General features: G+C 43.7%; 1 protein-coding gene across 14 annotated transcripts in view; it reads left to right on the forward strand.

Annotated features, from left to right (window-relative positions):
* RNF17 (ring finger protein 17) overlaps positions 1–12,040 on the forward strand; it is a 40,264-nt gene extending 28,224 nt beyond the window's left edge. For 4 of the 14 annotated variants that reach the window (XM_040055144.2, XM_040055143.1, XM_058419267.1 and 1 more), the window contains exons 27-36: positions 689–852; positions 1,653–1,772; positions 4,099–4,179; positions 4,830–4,964; positions 7,335–7,439; positions 7,991–8,138; positions 9,045–9,180; positions 10,460–10,649; positions 10,980–11,081; positions 11,859–12,026. In XM_040055144.2, coding sequence (XP_039911078.1) covers positions 689–852; positions 1,653–1,772; positions 4,099–4,179; positions 4,830–4,964; positions 7,335–7,439; positions 7,991–8,138; positions 9,045–9,180; positions 10,460–10,649; positions 10,980–11,078 — 1,178 coding nt within the window. In that variant the 3' untranslated portion in view covers positions 11,079–11,081; positions 11,859–12,026. Of the gene's footprint in view, positions 1–688; positions 853–1,652; positions 1,773–4,098; positions 4,180–4,829; positions 4,965–7,334; positions 7,440–7,990; positions 8,139–9,044; positions 9,181–10,459; positions 10,650–10,979; positions 11,082–11,858 lie in introns of all 14 variants that reach the window. The other 10 variants (XM_040055149.2, XM_040055151.1, XM_040055159.1 and 7 more) reach the window with 9 other exon arrangements.
* The last annotated feature ends 7,638 nt before the right edge of the window (positions 12,041–19,678 follow it).

Raw genomic sequence — 19,678 nt, forward strand, 5'->3', positions numbered from 1 at the left:
TTGTGTTTGTATTGTTTGAAGGAGGTTCATTTTCTTCGGATAGGTGCAGTGTCACTCCTCAGTTCCATGTCAGGTTATTGTGCTTTAGAGAAACATTTACATATGAGAACGTAAATTCTGTCTTTTTTGGCTCCACAGGTACATTTAACTACTAGATTATTTATTCATAAAACTTTGAAATTCAAATTACAGTAACCCCCCTTGCACAAGTGTGTGCTCTTCCTGCAGTTCTTGCTGTAAGCTGTACCCATAGCTGAACAGGTTCCTCTGGACACTTCTGTGTTCTTTCATGGTGTCTATCGCTGAGACAGTGGTCTGGGAGTTGTTGTCGTGTTCATGCTTTGTTTGGCTCTGATACTAGTGCTACTTAGGTGTCAGTCACAAAACTTACAGACTCTTCAATAAGTTCCTCTGAGATTAGAAATCAGAATTCCCAGTGACTTCAGAACTGGAAGCACAGTTTACTGTTTAAGTAGTAACTCTTCTGCATATACTGGATATTTAACATACATATTGTATCAGTGTTGGAAAATCTGTTTTGGAGATGTACATGTATTTTATGTTTATACGTGTCTTCATCTGAATCTGATGGGGTTTAGTGATGGAAATAATTTGCATGAATGTTAGAGACTAATTTTAATCTTTCTTCTTCTTTTTTTTTTTCTTTTTTTTAACCCCATCTCCCAAGAAACTGCACTAAAAAAATTGATGTCTGAAATACAAAATACCTTCAAAGGCCTTGGTCTCCTGATACCCTACTGCTGGAAAAAGGGAGAAGCCTGTGTTGTAAGAGGATCAGATACTGTGTGGTATCGAGCTAAAATTGTAGAAGTCAGCGGTAGCATTCTTCAGGTAAGTTTGATTGTATGGAGGGGAGGGGGTGTATGTAATCTGCATATGTGTGTTTGAAAAAGACATAGAATCCAATCCTCTAAAATAAATAATGGGTTTCACATTTTTTCATTCAACTGACCTGACTATGCAGATGTTCATTCTGCTTAAAAGTTTTGATTACTGTCCTCATTTTTACATTTATTTTAATGATCAAATCTGTCTGCCTGTTTCAGTTGTCACAATTTTTCCTTTAGTTTCCCTAGTAATGATAAATTTTCTTAAGTAAAAAGCTGCTCTTGATCTCCTGTAAATAATCCCTTTTAGGTTTTTTGTTTGACTGTTCTTACCATATATAGAATGCTTTGAAAACAATTAGGTTTAGTGGCCCGTGCCTGCCCTATCCCCACCCAAAAAGTATTGGCTGTCTGTTTCGAATTCTTTCTGCTGCACAGGTATAGAGCTTCTTCTCCTTAGCAGTTAACCTTACCTAAGCTCTTGAGTCTGTTCATGACTTTTCATTGCAGATGTCCAAAATCTATCCTAGTTCACAATTTTTTTTTCCTTTCGGTTTTAAACTCATGTTGGTTATTCCCCAAAAGGTAGGAATTCTTGCAAGATAGGTTTACAAACTGAATTTCTAATCTGCCATATCACTTTTTTTAATCCTTTCTCGCTTTTCCACTTTTTCACATCACCTGCTTACATCAAACCATTTTTTTTTTCCTCCATAAAAATAAAGCCGTAAATGAATGCATTCCCTTACTAAGCTTCATGTAGAAACCAGGAATGATTTCAGAAAAGCTCTGCGTTTCCTACAGGTACAGTACATAGATCACGGTTACATAGAGAGCATTCCTCAATGTCACCTGTACCCAACTACGTTTTACACCGGCATTCCTCCGTTTTGCATCCCCTGTCAGCTCTACAAGACGCTGCCGGTGAGTAGTGGCACATCTGTGCGTTAGTAGGTGCTGACTCTAATCAACACCCTGCTTGGTCAGAAGGGTGGAGAATATTTGTTGCTCTCTTCTCTTGCCTGCAAGCATTCAGAGAAGAGGTGGTGAGGGTTGTTTCAGCAGGTCCTTATCAGGACCCCACAGGTTTGCTTTATGAGGGGACCATGCTTGAAAGGTAGCTGTCAGTGGAGTTAAACCTTCGTGAGACAGCACGCTGCGGGGTTGGCAGGGGGACGCTCCGAAATGATAGTTCGTTTTGCGTTAGCAGCAACAAAAAGTAAGTCCTGGGTTTCTTAATGCAGAGTGGCCAGACAATCTGAAATTTTCAAGACCTGCCAAACTGTGTTTCTAACATTCTGAACTTTGCTGTGTAGGAAACAATCTGAACCAATACAGGTGAATTGTTTTAGGGGTTTTTGTCAATAAGTAATCGGCATGTAAATAACGTCTTCACATGCCGTCACACCTTGCTTACTCTGAATGGTGCACTTAGTAAAAGCAAATTAATGAAATTGCCAGCTTTCTTTTATTGCTGGAAGCAGTTAAACTGATAGAGGAAGGAAGGCTGCAGCTTCAGCAGGGCTGGTGGGGCAGGGGATTGTCTGCAATGTGTCGGGCAAGGACAGGCAGCAGACCTGGCAGCGAAAGGCAGCATGCCCAGGTCGAAAACCTTGTGCAGCAGGTGGTGAGAGGGCTTTGTAGCATCAGGGAGGCTGAGGAGGAGTTGGATAGCTGGTTCCAAGTGCAGTCTGCAGTGGAGCCACAGCCAAACAGCCAGAAACCCTCCCAGCGGCACGTGTAAAAGAGAGAAGGGGCAATAATGTAGAAGAGTGGAAGCTTGCAACACCCAGACTGTGAGGTGCACTTGCAGCAGTGTTTCATCACTCTTCAGGCTGATGAGGACAGAGCTGTCACCTCAGGAGAGAGGTCAGGGCTGAGGAGGGCAGCACCCTGCTCCCTGTGTAACCCCAGTGCAGCTGATGAGGTTCTGGGGATGGGAGGGGGAGCTCCCTTCTGAGAATCAGAGGAACCCGTGTGCTGACCCCACGCTCTAGAGAGGGATGGTGCTCCTGCCTGTTGGTTTTGGGGATCTCACCAAGAGACTGCCAGGCCCTGTTACACGCTGCCATGAGTTATCTACTGCTGTTGACACCAGTGATACTCCTCAGACTCCTCCTGGCTGGATCTGCAGGGCTTGCAGATCCCAGGAGTGTTTGTAAAGATCTGTGGACTGCTGGTAGTTTCTTCATCAGTCCTGTTTCCCAGAGAGAAGGTTCAGTCCAGTCTGGTGAGGTAAGAAATCTTTACAGGACTGTTGCCGTGGCCAGTGGTTGGGCTGCTTGGATGATGGCCCTCGCTTTGAGGAGTCTGGTCTGCTGGGCTCCTGTGGGGCCCATCTCTCAAAGAGGAGGAGCATCTTTAGTCCATAGGGCTGCCAAACCTGGAAGAGGGATCAAAGGTCTGCAGGACAGCACCTGAAGAGCAGCATCTGTGGGAGCAAGTCCAGGGAAGGGCAGTGAAGTTCAGAGGGCTGGAGCACCTCTCCTGTGAAGACAGGCTGAGAGAGCTGGGGCTGTTCATCCTGGAGAAGAGAATACTCCAGGGAGATCTTCAGCACCTTCCAGTACCTAAAGGGGATTACAAGAGAGCTGGGGAAGGACTCCTTACAAGGTCATGGAATGATAGGACAAGGGGGAATATCTTCAAGCTGGCAGAGGGCAGGCTTAGATTCCATACTAGGAAGACAATCTTCGCTACAAGGGTAGCGAAACATAGGAACAGGCTGCCCAGGGATGTTGTTGATACCCCATCCCTAAAGTGTTCAAGGCCAGGTTGGAGGGGCTCAGAGCAACCTGGTCTAGTGAAAGGTGCCCCTGCCCACAGCAGAAGGGTTGACACTCAATCTTCGAGGTCCTTTCCAACCTACACCAGTCTGTGGTTCTATGAAAGACAGGCTTGTAAGCATACGAGTTGGTATGTTACCTTAGATTGTCATTCTTTGGATTATGCTTCAGATCATTTTGTACACATACATTATTGTGTACATAGTATTGGTTAGATTTGGCAAGCAGCATCTCTCTAAGCCGTTTCAGGTTTTGAAAAGTGTGGGTTGCATGATCACATAAATTTTAATGCGCCAAATAGCACACAGTATTTAAATCATTGTAAGTAAATCAAACTAATGATGTGTGTTTTCAAGTCAGATTTTTTTTTTATGGTAGTTGTGTATTTCCATCTACCCTAAGAATAGGAAGAATATTCCTTGTTAGCATCTTAATGTGTGAGTTTTTTGCTTTTCTCCAAATAGATTGGAAATTTTTGGCAGCAGGATGCAGTAGATTACCTTCAAGAACTTCTGAAAAATGAAGAGGTTGAAATTCATGTTGAGGTAGCCTAATTTATTTATGGATGTGGAAAGAAGCTAACCTTTTGTTGTCTTTTTCCTTTTAACTGGCATTAAGAATGGTACATGAAGGAGTATGCAGTAAATGTATTGCTTAGACAAAACAGAAACCACAACTAAACTTACTTTTCCTGTGACTTTACTTTTATTATAGTTTTCAGGCCTTAAATATTAGGGTTAGTGCTGTTTTTACATCCTATTCATATTGAGTTGTTGTTCTGACAAGTAATCTACCTATCAGCAGCATAAATAGTTCTAAATTCTATTTTAAGTGATAAAATTCTGACATAATTAAGTATGGATGCACTTTATTTATTAAAATTATAGGGAAACACAACATCTGCATTGTCTGAAAGCAAGCCATTTCAGACAGTTTGATGATAAATTGTGTAGGGGAAGGGTTTGAGTGGGCAAACATGGGATAATAGTTCAGTGTTAGAATGAGGAATTAGTGCTGCCATATCAGACAGAGAGCTATTCCCATTTGTGTTATAACTGATGTTAATAGGCATCTTGGTGTTATATCTTTGAGTGTTATGCACATCACCATGAGAGATTTGAATTTCTTGGTCACTATTTCTAAAACCTCAGTCCCAGTTTCACTATCACAGTCCTGTTCTGTCCTGTGTAAATAGGAATTACCAGATAAACCATGGGGCAAGTTGTCCATCAGCCTGTATTTTGGGGGGATATCGCTGTCGTCCTTCATGGCATACCAGAAGTACTGCATTGCTGAAGATTGCCAGGACATGGGCGAGCTGGTGAGACTTGTGTGTGTGTCCTTGTTGCTATTCTGACATTGGAAAGATTATTCAGTTGCTTGTGAGGAGGATTTGTTCCTTTTTAGATATTTCTGTGTGGTTTTGTGCTGTAAGCAGCAGTAGGACTGAGCATGCAGGTCTGCAGCACAGCAGGGGGAGCTACAAAATGCTGATAGGACTGTGTGGAACAGCAAATTGCCAAGAGTTTGTTCGTGGATTCTGTAATGAAATGAGATTTTTGCACTTCTCTTTAAAGTCCAGCTAGTTTTTGTGTTCCTCTGAAATACTAGGAATAGGGTAATACTTTTATCACTTGAAGGGATTAGTTATTCATGGAAATATATCCAAGGATGGAGTAAACTAAATCAAGTATTTCATCATCAACCCAGTGATTTATAGGGGAGTTACCTAGGTTATTTATCCCAAGAGTCTGGGACACTTACCTGATGTTCTGTCCGGGAGGACTGAAGTTTCCACATAACTCCATTTTCTTAAAAAAAAAACCAAAAAAACCTGTACATAGGTAATTTCTCTGTATTTGTTCTCATTTTTTGTTCCTTGAAATCTGAGGATCAGGTTATTTAAATTTCTAAGACTTTGTTATTGCATTTTTTTCCTCCTAATTCTGTTTAAGTCTGCCAATGTACTTTTCTTTCCAACATACATCTTTACTTCAGGAAATAATTTTCCAGCACAGTCTGCTGCTGTCACTGTTGGTGCAAGGCTCAAGTTGTCTGCCAGTGGGCTCATGATGCAGTTAGAAAAATCCCTCAGTGTATATTAGAACTGAGTGACGATGGAAAACCTGATTGTAAATCAGTCTCTTGTTACATTTTCATGAGGTCAGCTCAACACGGCAGCTTTCCACAAACTAAATATGGATCTGGAAATGAGATCTGTACCTTTATCACAAAAATTAAATCTGGAAAACAAAAATAAAGCTGTGTGAGAAGGTTGTGAGCAAGAAGTGTTCAGAAAGCCCAAAGTGCTTTCCTCGAGAAGTGATAGCATTAAGCAGATCCATTCCAGGAATAAGTGACTCAGAACAATTACTAAGAAAACAGACATCAGAAGTGGTCAGTTGTAGACCAGAAAAGAAGGAAGGCATCCAGAACTTGAGCTGAACCTCAGGAACAGCAGAAGTGGGAAGCAGGCAGCTCTGAGCACGTTCAGATACAATCAGCTTTGGTTTTAGCTGTAGAGACTCAGCAGCCAAGCTCACAAGACAGCTAAATGCATTATTTTTACATAAGGTGTAACCATTATGTATTATATTATTCTATAGTTCTGTAACTTTATTTCACAGCTTCAGATCTGTGATTTGGGGTGAGTTAAGCTGATAAGGACTTTATTCTGTTTTGTGAGCCTTGCAGTTGCTAACAGTGGCTTACGCAGAGCTCACTGCACCCATTGCTGCGGTGTCACTGCCTTTGAGATGTGCTTGTGTTGAGCTAAAGAGATGAGCTTAGGAGCTGGTCTTTGTTACCATATGACAATCCTAGCTTAGGCATTAGCCTGAAAGATTCCTGGTAGAGCAGCAGGATGTTGGAGAGCGCATCAGAACCTCCAGGTGTGCTGAGCTTTACAGCAGTGCCCCTCATTCCAGGTGTGTGTGTCCAACTGTAGTCAGATGGTTCCTGACTGACAGTGCCCCTGATAGTTGTGCAGAAATCTGGCATTCAGTTTATGTGTATCTATGATTTAGTTAAACATCCTTTCTTTACTTGTAGGACTACATACTTTGAATGGAAAAAATTCTTTTTTCCAAAGTTTGAGGAACATAATGATATTTTTGTACTGCATCCTCTGTCAGATCCTGCGGGGAAAAGAAGTGGTCATAATTTGTTGTTTCATTTTCCAGTTACATATGTTGCTTCTACTTTTTTCTCAGAGCATAATGAAAAGTGTTCATCAAGTAAATGTGTAAAAATGTGTTTTGGAGAAATTGTACATTTTGTTATGCATCATGTTTTAAGCACTAGAGATAATAGGAACTCTCTTCATGACCTGTGATCTAGTTCTGCTGTGTGCCATGTATCCTTCTAAAAGTATAATTTAATGCACCAGGGTTTACTTTTTGGTGAACCAAATGCAGTAATGACATGTAGACTTCAATTTGTAAAATACATGGTTCTAAAAGAAGATTCTGGGCAAAAGTATCTTTCTTCTAAACTAAGTAATTGGGCATTGCTGTGCTGACAAAAATCTGTATCTGTACATTGCGATGTCAGTTTGTTTCATCAAGGACACACTGCTTACTGTTATTATAACTCCTTTGAACCAGAAGTCATACCTAAGTTAGTTTCTATTTTGTTACTCAGTTATTATTATTTTTATTTTGTTGTATTTGATGCTCAGCTGAAGTCTCTCTTGGTCTAGGGGGTATTTGAAGGAGACCTTTCACCTTCATACCTGCTGCAGCCACTGCCTCTTCCAGGAGAAACCTTTCCTGTCACAGTTACCCACGTGGTGTCCCCTAAGGAGGTAAGTGTGTCTGGTCAGCACCTCACATGCCACAGTCCCACAGAGCTGGGGAAAAGGAAATCACAGCTGGCAATCTTGGAACATTAGAGGCTGCAAAATGCTTCTGAGCTGTTGGTGCGGGGCAGATCTTCGAATGAACTTTTAGTTGAAATAACCTCATAGGTGGGGGCAGTGAAACACTAATTATTTCTCTAGAAAAATGAATTTACAGAATTACTCTACTGCAGTCTGGTACTTAGATTTTTTAATAAGAAAGTAGGTCATTGGATTTTTATGCAGCAGAACAGTGGTGAATTCTGTGTAAGTCCACACAACTTCCTGGAGTTCTATCCAGTCTCCCAGGCAAAAGGCTGAATGTCATGTGCACTGGTCAAGTAAAAGATTCCTATGTGGATATTGAATGATGAAATAGAGAAGAAAGGGGAGCAGGGAGGTGCTGAACCTTTCAAAGATGGGATCTGGATTAAAAGTAATCTTTTAATAATGGTTGCAATTCTTAGTTTCTAAATTACCTGCAAAAATAGTAACATCAGAGCCTTTTCTTTAAATAGGTTTATATTTGTTTTGATCCTTCTGGAAACCTTAAATGCTCTGCCACAGTGAGGGCTGCCAGCCGTGACTCAGAGAGCCTTAATAAAGCCCTGAAGTGGTGCAATAAAATTGTGCAGACCCTTCCTCATCTAACAAACTTCAAAAAAGGTATGTTGTGTGGGGTTTTTTTTCCCTGTTGTTTCCTGTGGATATTCAGAGATCCTGAGTTTTCTTTTCTATTTCTATGTATCTTTAAATAAAAGTTTGAGAGTGGGGAGTAACATCACACTAAAATTACATGGTAGACTGCAATACGTTTTTACTCTTCTTTAAATTGAGGCTTTTGTGTCATTCTGCTCCACTGGAAAACAGTGGACTGAACTCAGACTCCTGATGCCTGTTAGAGCTATGAACTGACTTTAGGTCACATGTGGCAATAATAAAACTTCTCCCTAAAGGCACCTATCACTGAACTGTGAAATTTTTATTAAATATTCAAAAGACAAAAGTTATGTACAGAAAACCATGTTAGAAGGGTTTAGAAGTTGTGTGAGCCCTAAGGAGCACCACTTTAATGTCCACAGCTGTTGGGTCTAAACTAACACAAGTACAGCTGTCTAAAAGCTGGTGAAGAAAGCAGTTCTCGCTGGTACTTGATTCTGCCCACTCATAAAACTCTGGGTGAGGTTTTAGGTGTTACCCACCTCCTGTCTTCCAGACTTGCATCTGGTCACTTGGAGATCAGTCTGTTTACTAACTGGATTGTGCCAATGAGCTCGAGTTGAGAAGCTGGAACATGGAACTGAATCACTCTTTTCACCAAGCAATTTGCTGTTATTTCTCACCATTGCCATGTGAGGTAGAAAAACGTGACTTAAATTGTGTAGTACTGATTGGATTGGAGTTCAGAGGGAATTGGAGGATGCATGGAGCAAAATCATTGTACAATTTTGATAAGGAAGAGGAGACTTAATCTTGGTCACGAAGTAAAGTGGATTTGCAAGGTCAGTTTGTACTGCAGTGGGTACTCTGGGGCATTGTGTGATGGGTTCGGTTTTTTTCTTTCTTTTACAGAACTGCCTTGCCTTGCAGAGTATGTGGATGGCTTATGGTATAGAGCAAAGCTCCTCTCTGTTACACAGCTTGTCCCTATTCAGATTCTGGTTCAGTTTGTTGACTATGGTACTTACTTAGTTGCACCAACAAGCAGGTAAATAAGTAAGAAAAAAATGCATTTACATCCTTAAATATGTACTTATAAATAAATGTAGGTTTTATTTATTATTAATTTTTATATAACTACCTACATATGTATTTTACCATCATTTACTGTTGGATTTCAGTTAGAGAGAAAGAGGTTTGGCTGGTTAAATAATTTCTGTGTGCAGGGTGTGGGGTTTGTGCACCTGCTTCTGTTTCAGGTTGTTCTGAGAAGCCCGCTATTATAATATCAGATTTCTCCATTATCTCCAGTCACTTAACCTGTGAGTGGGCTCAGATTAATCTGCTTCTGCAACTGAGAACCTTTCTCAAAACAAGGGCTGAGCCCTCCAGGTATACAAACAAATCCCAACCCTGTGTGACTGTAGTCTACACAGAAGACAGCTGGGGATAAACCAAGGATAAGGGAGTATCTGAGTGGGACACACCCTGCTCTGCCTGTGTGGAAAATGGAAATTCAAATCCCTGTTCTGTACACCGCTGAGATGCTCTGGACTGCTTCTGTGCCGGCACAGATGGTAGCTGAGTGTCTCAAACATCCCAAGCTTTAGGGTTCCCTAAGCCTGTCTGAATTTCTCATATATATACATTTTTGTATATATGGAGAGTACATAGTACTACAGTGCATATATAGAACCTGTATATAGTACATATATATATACACACACATATGTACTGCTTAAAAAGAATGACTTGCTCTCAAACTTATTGTGGAATGTACACTTCTTTGCTGAAGATAATGCAGAAATGGGGATTTGAACAGATTTTGTGCTTTATAGTCTGTTAGGGTCTGTTAGAGAACAGTGTCTTCTGTTTCAGAGTTGCATTTCCTACTCTGCTTCCCCATTCCCTTGCTTCTGGGATAGAAAGGTAAAGAATGAGAAGATGATAGTGTAAAGCCCAGGTCCTATTTCCAGTAGAGTGTCTAGAGCACATTAAGGTGTGAAGGGTTTGGAACACAGAGTGTTTGTGGAGCTGATTTGGTGATGATCTGCACTTGGATTCCTGTGCTCTGATCTGTGTTCCCCTCTCGGGGAGGGGTCACTGATGCTGGGCTGCTTTTTGACAGTTCCTGTGCTAAGTCCTTCAGAGGGCCTAGCCCTGCCTGAGGAATTGCAGGGTCTGATGTTGGCATATTCCTGTAGAGCAGGGACTCGCTCCAATCCTGGTTCCCGCACCATGAATGTGCGGTGTGAGCCACTCAGCCATCCTGATGCCCTTCCTGGCTGGGGGATTGCTGTGGGAAACACTTCTCATTTTGGTTTCAGATTGCGTCACATACCTTGTCATCTGCTGAAGTATCCAGTGCAAGCAGTACGAGTTCTGCTGGCTGGATTTAGACCCGCTTCAGGTGATAAAAACGTGGAAAGAATTCCTTATTCCCCAGAATGGAGCTTGAAAGCATTGTGGACCATGCTGGACTGTGTTGAAGGAAAGTCTCTCTCTGCTTCCATACTTGTAAGAAATTACTTACTTTTTTTTCCCCCCCTATTTCTTGCTGAGCTGAAAAATTAGCCCTCTAATTTCTAAGTCTTTGTTTTACTGTGAACCCTCATAGTTTAAAATTGAAAACCATTTACCATGAAGGAATGCTAAGAGAAAATGGTGTGATGGTGTTAATTCTGCAATCATAAAGTCCTATTATTTTAAAACTAGATTTCTCTACTTAAAAACAGAGATATTCTTTTTATACTCATAGTTCCATTTAGACAGTGAGTGCAGCCAGTAAAATCTTTCAGTATCAGCCTGAGATTTAAATCTGTAACTGTCAACACTGTAAACTTTCAGACTGTTTCACCAGAGGTTACCATTTCTTTGTATGGAGATGACAAAAATCTGGTTCATCTGAAGCTGATAGAAATGGGTCTTGCAGAGTTGGATGACTGACACGTAAGTACAGTGACCATGAACTACAAATTCATGCCACTAAGGAGGGATGATTTCAAAAGTTTTAAGCCAAGTATAAACTGCCAGTAATGTGGACTAGAGTTTATTAAAAAAAAAAAAAAAAATTCCTTCTGTCCACACATCTGAAACCCACAGTTTTAAGATCTTACAGGCACTGAAACAAAGAACCCCAGGATGGTATAACATAAAGAGCTTCTGCTGCCATGAAGTGAAGAATGCGGCTTGCAGATGTGGCAGTGTTCTCTGGCCAGACAATCAAAACTAATCATCTTCATTTTCTGCTTTTAATCTGTGTCAGATGCTGGTGGTTCTCGGTGGTTGCAAACATCCATGATAACATACTGGCATCGACATGTCTAGACAAACACGAAATATTTTTAATGATGAGATTTACACTTTGTATTATCCACGGGGAATACCAGAGACTTGGATTTTCAGATTTCTTGGCCAGCCCTGTTATGTCATATTTTTCCTTCCCATTTAAAAAGCACTCTTCTAGCAGATAGGAATATCTTCTGTTCCCAACGCTTTCTAATATTGAAATAGTGAAACTATGTATCCACTTGTCAATGTTTTCTGGCCTTGGAGCCTTAAGTATTGTTCTGTGATACCCTTCTCATAGGAACAGATGGAACTAATGCATAGTGGTGAAGAATCAGATCAAAAGCTGGTGCTGGAACACTTCTGGTGTCTCATTAGAAGACTCAGAGGGAAGATGATAGTTTTATTATTGTGATGTAACTCTTGTTTGTGTTTCAGGTTTATTTGGTGACAGACATCTCCACTCAGCACCAGATAGGAAGTAAACAGTGGGGGCTGCATTATTGTCTTTGTTCTGAAACACGTTTGCATTGTTGCTGGTTTCTGTTTTCACTTTCAGGTGTTGTTACATCTCTTTCACTTCGGAGTTTGGGAATAAAGAGTTTGGTCAGCATGCACATGAAAGCTTGTTTTCCTTTACTGCTGTAGTTCGTGAGGCTTCTTTGGGTGTCTGTTTATTGTGCTAAAATCCTTTACCTGTAAGTAGCAGCCCCTCCTAGTCTCTCACTGAAGAGCTTTGTCTAGATTATCAAGGAGAAGGCTGTGTGATGACTCCACAACCTCTCCAGGCTGGTAGTTTCAGGGCTCAGTCACCCTCCCAGTAAAGCAGCCTCTTGCTGTTCAGAGGGACCCTGCTGTGCTTCAGTCTGTGCTCATGCACACAGAGCCTTGCACACGTCTCTTCTTCAAGCTCCCATGAAAGCAAGGGTCCAAAGCTGACCTCGGTGCCCTGGCACAACAGGACAAGCTGTGGAAGGATCCTGCCACACTTCAGTACCTGTTCTGGTGCTAATCAGACATGTCCTAGGTGACCCCAGACAGCTCATGCTCATTTTCAAAAACCCCGTTGTTTATCACCCATCTTGAAAGCAACTTAGCCCTGAATTACGTAACAGCTGCTGTTTGAGCAGGTTGACCCAAAAGGCCAGGACCTGTCTCCACCCAACCACGTAACTTTTGGGGGTGAGTGAGCACAGTTCTCACTGCCACCCTGTGAGTAATAAAGGGCATAGACAGAGTAAGGACTGTCCTAGGTTACAATGTAAAATGTGCCCAAAGTATGTATTCTATCACCATCTACATGAAATGTTGAAACTAGGTTGTGCACTGTTTCCCTTGCCCCCTCCCTCCAGACTATCTTCTGTTAATGGCCCATCAATGCCTTCCTGCATGACTCATAGATAACTCCCTCCAGGAGCTATCTCTGTTTAATGGACAATCAAGGACCCATTACAAAACTGATAAAATGATATCAGTCCATTGTGAGATGCTCCACCCAGGGGGAGGAGCCAAGCATTCCCACCTGGATATAATCTGGCATCTGGGACAGCACAGGCAGCCTTACCCACTGGATTCCCAGAGGATGAGAGCTACCAGACCTTTCTGTGGGAACACTGCTTCAACAAGATCACTTCATCTGGACTGCTACCACCACAGTTTCAGATTGTATTCTGACTCTGTCAGTGATCTTTTTTACCATTGCATGTGTTTTATTTTATTTAATTTTACCTTTTTTTTCCTCTCCTATTAAATTGTTTTTTTCTGACTTGGAGTCTCTTGCTGGTTTTGCCTTCAAGCCAGCACATATATTTTCGTGCCCAACGTGGGGCAGGAGGTATTGAGAAAAGTCAGGATTACAATTTTGTCGTGGGAAAAAAAAAAACCAAAACCACAAACAGCTGTCCGCTATGATACTCAACATGCTTTCATATATCTTATACCTAGCTCTCTACATTTTCCCACACATGGGGCAGTATTTGCCGGTCTTAATGCTCATGTGTAGACCAGGGTATGGTACCAAAATCGCTTTATTGGTCTATTATGTTTATTGTATAATAACCTCTGAGGCAATGAGCATCATTCGGAATATATAGTCTATTTTGTTTTCTTGTCCTGGTCCAGAATGCTACATCTGGGCTCTCAACAATCGCACCCAGCCCCTGTGGGGAGGGATAAAGAATGATTTTTTCCAGTCTTTTAGGTATGGCACAGCAGTTTTCGAAAGTATTGAGTTCTCTCTAGGTGTCAAGGACAGTATAATATTGTTGTTAGTTCTTCTTTGCCTTCTCTGCACGGCCTGCACCATGTTTAGAAATCAAACACTACATGGGGTGGTGCAGCGTCTCCTTGAGGAGGAGGGAAAAAGAAACAAATGCAAAACAACGGCATCCGTGTCTACACAAACTGTCGTAGAGGAAACAGGAACCGCATCTACGCAGACTGTCACAGAAGAGAAAGGAACCAAAAACAAAGCAACAGTTTCTGCATCTACTCAGACCATCACAGAGGAGAAAGGAACCAAAAACAAAGCAACAGTGTCAGTGTCTACACAAGCTGTCACAGAGGAGAAAGAAACCAAAGGTGCCATCAGCATCTCCACACAAACTGTCACCGAAGCAGAACAACCTAAACCAGTGGCAGTTGCCCCTGTTCAGAAGAAGAAATCAAAGAGCAAATCAGTCCGCATAATGACTGATGAGGATGTGGCAGGACCTTCACACCCAGCAGAAGAGACAGAGCCAGAGATCATCACCCGCTCTCTATCCCTGGGTGAACTGCGTGACCTGCGGAGGGAATTCACCCGCCAGACAAACGAGTCCATCCTGACCTGGCTGCTCCGCATCTGGGACGCTGCAGCCAATGACACCATTCTGGATGGAAGTGAGGCCAGGCAACTGGGATCGCTGTCTGGGGACGTGGTCATTGACCAGGGGATCGGGAGAACCCAACAAACTCTCAGCCTCTGGCGGCGACTGCTAACAAGTGTGAGGGACAGATACCTTTGTAAAGAAGACCTCCAGGTGCGCCAAGGAAAATGGAGCACAATGGAACAAGGTATCCGATGCCTGAGGGAATTGGCTGTGCTGGAGATAATTTTCTCAGAAGACGAGAGATTTCCTAAAAGCCCAGATGATGTCCAGTGCACATCGCAGATGTGGTTGAGATTTGCACGGCTTAGACCAGAGATGTACTCCCGTTACCTGGCAACGCTGCAATGGAGGGAAGGTGAGGACAAGGTGGGCGTCTTGGTCAATAAACTAAGAATTTATGAGGACACTGTCACTGCCCCATTTCGTACCCATGTCTCATCCATGGAAACAAGGCTGGCTGAGCAAGTCCGGAGTTTGATTGAAGAGGGCCATCAGAAATTGAAAAAGGAACTTAAGGAAGAAATCTACCACATCTCGCCAGAACCAACAAGAGTCTCTGCCATTAGGAGCAGGTACCCACCAGCCAGGGAGAGAGGATACACTCCATGGGGTAACCTCTGGTCTTTTCTTTGGGAGCATGGAGAAGACATGAGGAATTGGGATGGAAAACCCACCTCCTCCTTAGCAGCCCGGGTACGTGAACTGAAGAGAGAGACACCTACCATGAAGAGCTCATCTAGAGCCAACACTGCTCCAGTCTCAAAGGCACAGAACCCCAGACAGTATAAGAAGAATGATATGACTGATCCACTTGAAGGGACCTCAGGAACATATTTACAGGAAGAAAGCAACGTGTACCATGACCAGGAATAGGGGGGCCCTGCCTCTAGCCAGGTAGAGGAAAGGGACAATCGGATCTATTGGACTGTGTGGATCCGATGGCCTGGAACATCTGACCCACAAAAATATACGGCTTTGGTTGACACTGGTGCCCAATGTACCCTGATGCCATCAATGTATGTAGGAACAGAATCCATTTCTATTTCTGGAGTGACAGGAGGGTCCCAGCAGCTGACTGTATTGGAGGCCGAAGTGAGTTTAACCGGGAATGGGTGGCAAAAACACTCCATCGTGACTGGCCCAGAGGCCCCATGCATCCTCAGCATAGACTATCTCAGAAATGGATACTTCAAAGATCCAAAAGGATATCGCTGGGCTTTTGGGATAGCTGCTGTAGAGACAGAAGACATCAGACAACTGAGTACCTTGCCTGGTCTCTCAGATGACTCCGGTGCTGTGGGACTACTAAGAGTTGAAGAACAACAGGTACCAATCGCCACAACAACAGTACACCGACAGCAATACCGCACTGACAGAGACTCTGTGACTCCTATCCATGAGATGATTCGGAAACTGGAGAGCCAAGGGGTGGTCAGCAAGGCTCGTTCACCTTTAAACAGCCCTCTATGGCCAGTGCGTAAGTCCAGTGGAGAATGGAGACTGATGGTGGATTACCGTGCTCTGAATGAAGTCATCCCACCCCTAAGCGCTGCTGTGCCAGCCATGTTGGAGCTTCAGTACGAGCTGGAGTCCAAGGCAGCAAAGTGGTATGCGACCATTGATATTGCCAATGCCTTCTTCTCCATTCCTTTGGCAGCAGAGTGCAGGGCCCAGTTTGCCTTCACCTGGAAGGATGTACAGTACACCTGGAACCGACTGCCCCAGGGGTGGAAACACAGCCCCACCATCTGCCATGGACTGATCCAGGCTGCACTGGAAAAAGGTGAGGCTCCTGAACATCCACAGTACATTGATGACATCATTGTATGGGGGAACACAGCAGGGGAAGTCTTCGAGAAAGGAGAAAAGATCATCCAGATTCTGCTGAAAGCTGGTTTTGCCATTAAGCGAAGTAAAGTGAAGGGACCAGCTCAAGAAATCCAGTTCCTGGGAGTAAAGTGGCGAGATGGACGGCGGCAGATTCCCACTGAGGTCATCAATAAGATCACCACCATGTCCCCACCGACCAGCAAGAAGGAAACACAAGCTTTCCTAGGCACCATAGGTTTCTGGAGGATGCACATTCCTGAGTACAGCCAGATTGTGAGCCCTCTCTACCTGGTCATCCGCAAGAAGAACGATTTCCACTGGGGCCCTGAACAGCAACAAGCCTTTGTCCAGATCAAGCAGGAGATCGCTCATGCGGTAGCCCTTGGCCCAGTGAGGACGGGACCAGAGGTGAAGAATGTGCTCTACTCAGCAGCTGGGAACAATGGCCTGTCCTGGAGCCTTTGGCAGAAGGTGCCTGGGGAGACTCGGGGCCGACCACTGGGATTCTGGATCCAAAGCTACAGAGGATCTGAAGCCAACTGCACTCCCACAGAGAAGGAAATCTTAGCCGCCTATGAAGGACTTCAAGCTGCCTCAGAAGTAATTGGCACTGAAACGCAGCTGCTTTTGGCACCCCGACTACCAGTGCTGGGATGGATGTTCAAGGGAAAAGTTCCTTCCACGCATCATGCCACTGACACCACATGGAGCAAATGGATTGCCCTCATAACACAGCGCGCCCGTATTGGAAACCCGAATCGCCCTGGGATTCTAGAAATTATAACTAACTGGCCTGAAGGTGAGACTTTTGGATTATCTTCTGAAGAAGAAGAAGTGACACGTGCCGAGGAAGCCCCACCGTATAACGAGCTACCGGAGACTGAAAGACAATATGCCCTTTTCACTGACGGTTCCTGTCGAATTGTAGGCGCTAACCGGAAATGGAAGGCTGCAGTATGGAGCCCCACACGACGAGTTGCACAAGCTACTGAAGGACAAGGTGGATCAAGTCAGGTTGCAGAACTTAAAGCCATCCAGCTAGCTTTAGATATTGCCGAACGAGAGAAGTGGCCAAGACTTTATCTCTACACCGACTCGTGGATGGTAGCTAATGCTCTGTGGGGATGGCTGAACCGCTGGAAAAAGGCCAATTAGCAGCGCAGAGGGAAACCCATCTGGGCTGCTGAGATTTGGCAAGACATCGCCGCCCGAGTAGAGAAGCTAACCGTGAAGGTTTGACACGTGGACGCACATGTGTCCAAGAGTCAGGCTAATGAAGAGCATCACAACAACGAGCAGGTGGACAAAGCCGCCAAGGTGAAAGTATCACAGGTGGATCTAGACTGGCAACACAAGGGAGAAGTATTCTTAGCCCGTTGGGCCCATGATGCGTCTGGTCATCAGGGGAGAGATGCAACATACCGATGGGCCCGTGACCGAGGGGTGGACCTTACTATGGACAACATCTCACAGGTCATCCACAGCTGTGAGACCTGCGCTGCAATCAAACAGGCCAAGCGGGTAAAGCCTCTGTGGTACGGTGGACAACAGTTGAAGTGCAGGTATGGGGAGGCCTGGCAGATTGACTACATCACTCTTCCCCAAACCCGCCAAGGCAAGCGCTATGTGCTGACCATGGTGGAAGCCACCACTGGATGGTTAGAGACCTACCCTGTGCCTCATGCTACTGCTTGGAATACTATCTTAGGCCTTGAAAAGCAGGTCTTGTGGAGACATGGCACTCCTGAGAGAATCGAGTCAGACAATGGGACCCATTTCAAGAACGGCCTTATAAACACCTGGGCTAGAGAACATGGCATTGAATGGATATATCACATCCCTTATCGTGCACCAGCTGCCGGGAAAGTTGAACGGTGCAATGGGTTACTTAAGACTACCCTGAAGGCACTTGGTGGGGGGACTTTCAAAAATTGGGAACTGAACTTAGCAAAAGCCACCTGGATGGTCAACACTCGAGGGTCAATCAATCGAGCTGGTCCTGCCCAGTCTGAACCCTTGCACACAGTGGATGGAGATAAAGTCCCTGTGGTACACATGAAAGGCATCTTAGGAAAAACTGTTTGGATTAATCCCACATCAAGCAAAGGCAGACCCATCCGTGGGATTGTTTTTGCTCAAGGACCTGGTTCCAGTTGGTGGGTAATGCAGAAAGATGGGGAAACCCGTTGTGTACCACAGGGAAACCTAATTTTAAGTGAGAACTGGGTGTAGGGTTTCATTCTGTATATGTGTATATCTATCTATCTAGCTGTAAGAATGTATTAATTTAGGTATGATGTAGATGGTCATAGAATAAGGGGTGGATTATGTCCTAGGTTACAATGTAAAATGTGCCCAAAGTATGTATTCTATCACCATCTACATGAAATGTTGAAACTAAGTTGTGCACCACTGTTTCCCTTGCCCCCTCCCTCCAGACTATCTTCTGTTAATGGCCCATCAGTGCCTTCCTGCATGACTCATAGATAACTCCCTCCAGGAGCTATCTCTGTTTAATAGGCAATCAAGGACCCATTACAAAACTGATAAAATTATATCAGTCCATTGTGAGATGCTGCGCCCAGGGGGAGGAGCCAAGCATTCCCACCTGGATATAATCTGGCATCTGGGACAGCACAGGCAGCCTTACCCACTGGATTCCCAGAGGACAAGAGCTACCAGACCTTGCTGCAAGAACACTGCTTCAACAAGACCACTTCATCTGGACTGCTACCACCACGGTTTCAGGTTGTATTCTGACTCTGTCAGTGATCTTTTGTACCATTGCATGTGTTTTGTTTTATTTTATTTTATTTTACCTTTTTTTTTCCTCTCCTATTAAATTGGTTTTTTCTGACTTGGAGTCTCTTGCTGGTTTTGCCTTCAAGCCAGCACAGGACACAGCTTGCTTTGTAGAGGAGAAAAGTGAGGGGGCAGAGGAGGCAAGGAGAAGAAAGTATCTTCTGCCTTGTGAGAGAAGGAAACAAATTTTTCAGCATGTGCACAAGAATGGAGATTTAAAGCAGCCAGCCCAGCAGCAACCTTTTGATAGTAGGTACTGCAGAATTTTGAAAGACAAGTCAGCTTAAAAATACCTGTTAGGTGGCAAAACTACATGAGATGATTTTTGTTAATTTTCCAGTGTTTCTGAGTAGCTTGGAGAATGAGCCTGTCCCCAAGTCTAACCTGTGTCAGCCCTGTGAGTACAGAGGAGCAGTTTACAGAACATACACTTCAGTCTGCTGCTGCTGTTGCCTCCTAACTCCAAGGTGAAGCAAATAAGATGAAGGAAAAAGAATAGCTCAAGACTGCCATTCCTTTGGTATCTTAAGTCAAACAGTAAGTGAACTGATGGCCAAAATAAGGTGTGGTCTACAGCTGTTGGAGTGTTCACTGGCAGCTGATTAAAAACCACCCTTTTAACACCACAGGGCTGGATACTGAATCAATAAACTTACTTAAATGTAGAAATAGGGAAAAAAGAATTAGGAAAAGCTTCAATGTAGTAGCACCCACTGAAAAATTTATTTAGAGAAAACTATAAATAATATATACACA

This window comes from Hirundo rustica, chromosome 2 (genome assembly GCF_015227805.2).
Source record: "Hirundo rustica isolate bHirRus1 chromosome 2, bHirRus1.pri.v3, whole genome shotgun sequence".
In the NCBI taxonomy this organism is placed as follows: domain Eukaryota; kingdom Metazoa; phylum Chordata; class Aves; order Passeriformes; family Hirundinidae; genus Hirundo; species Hirundo rustica.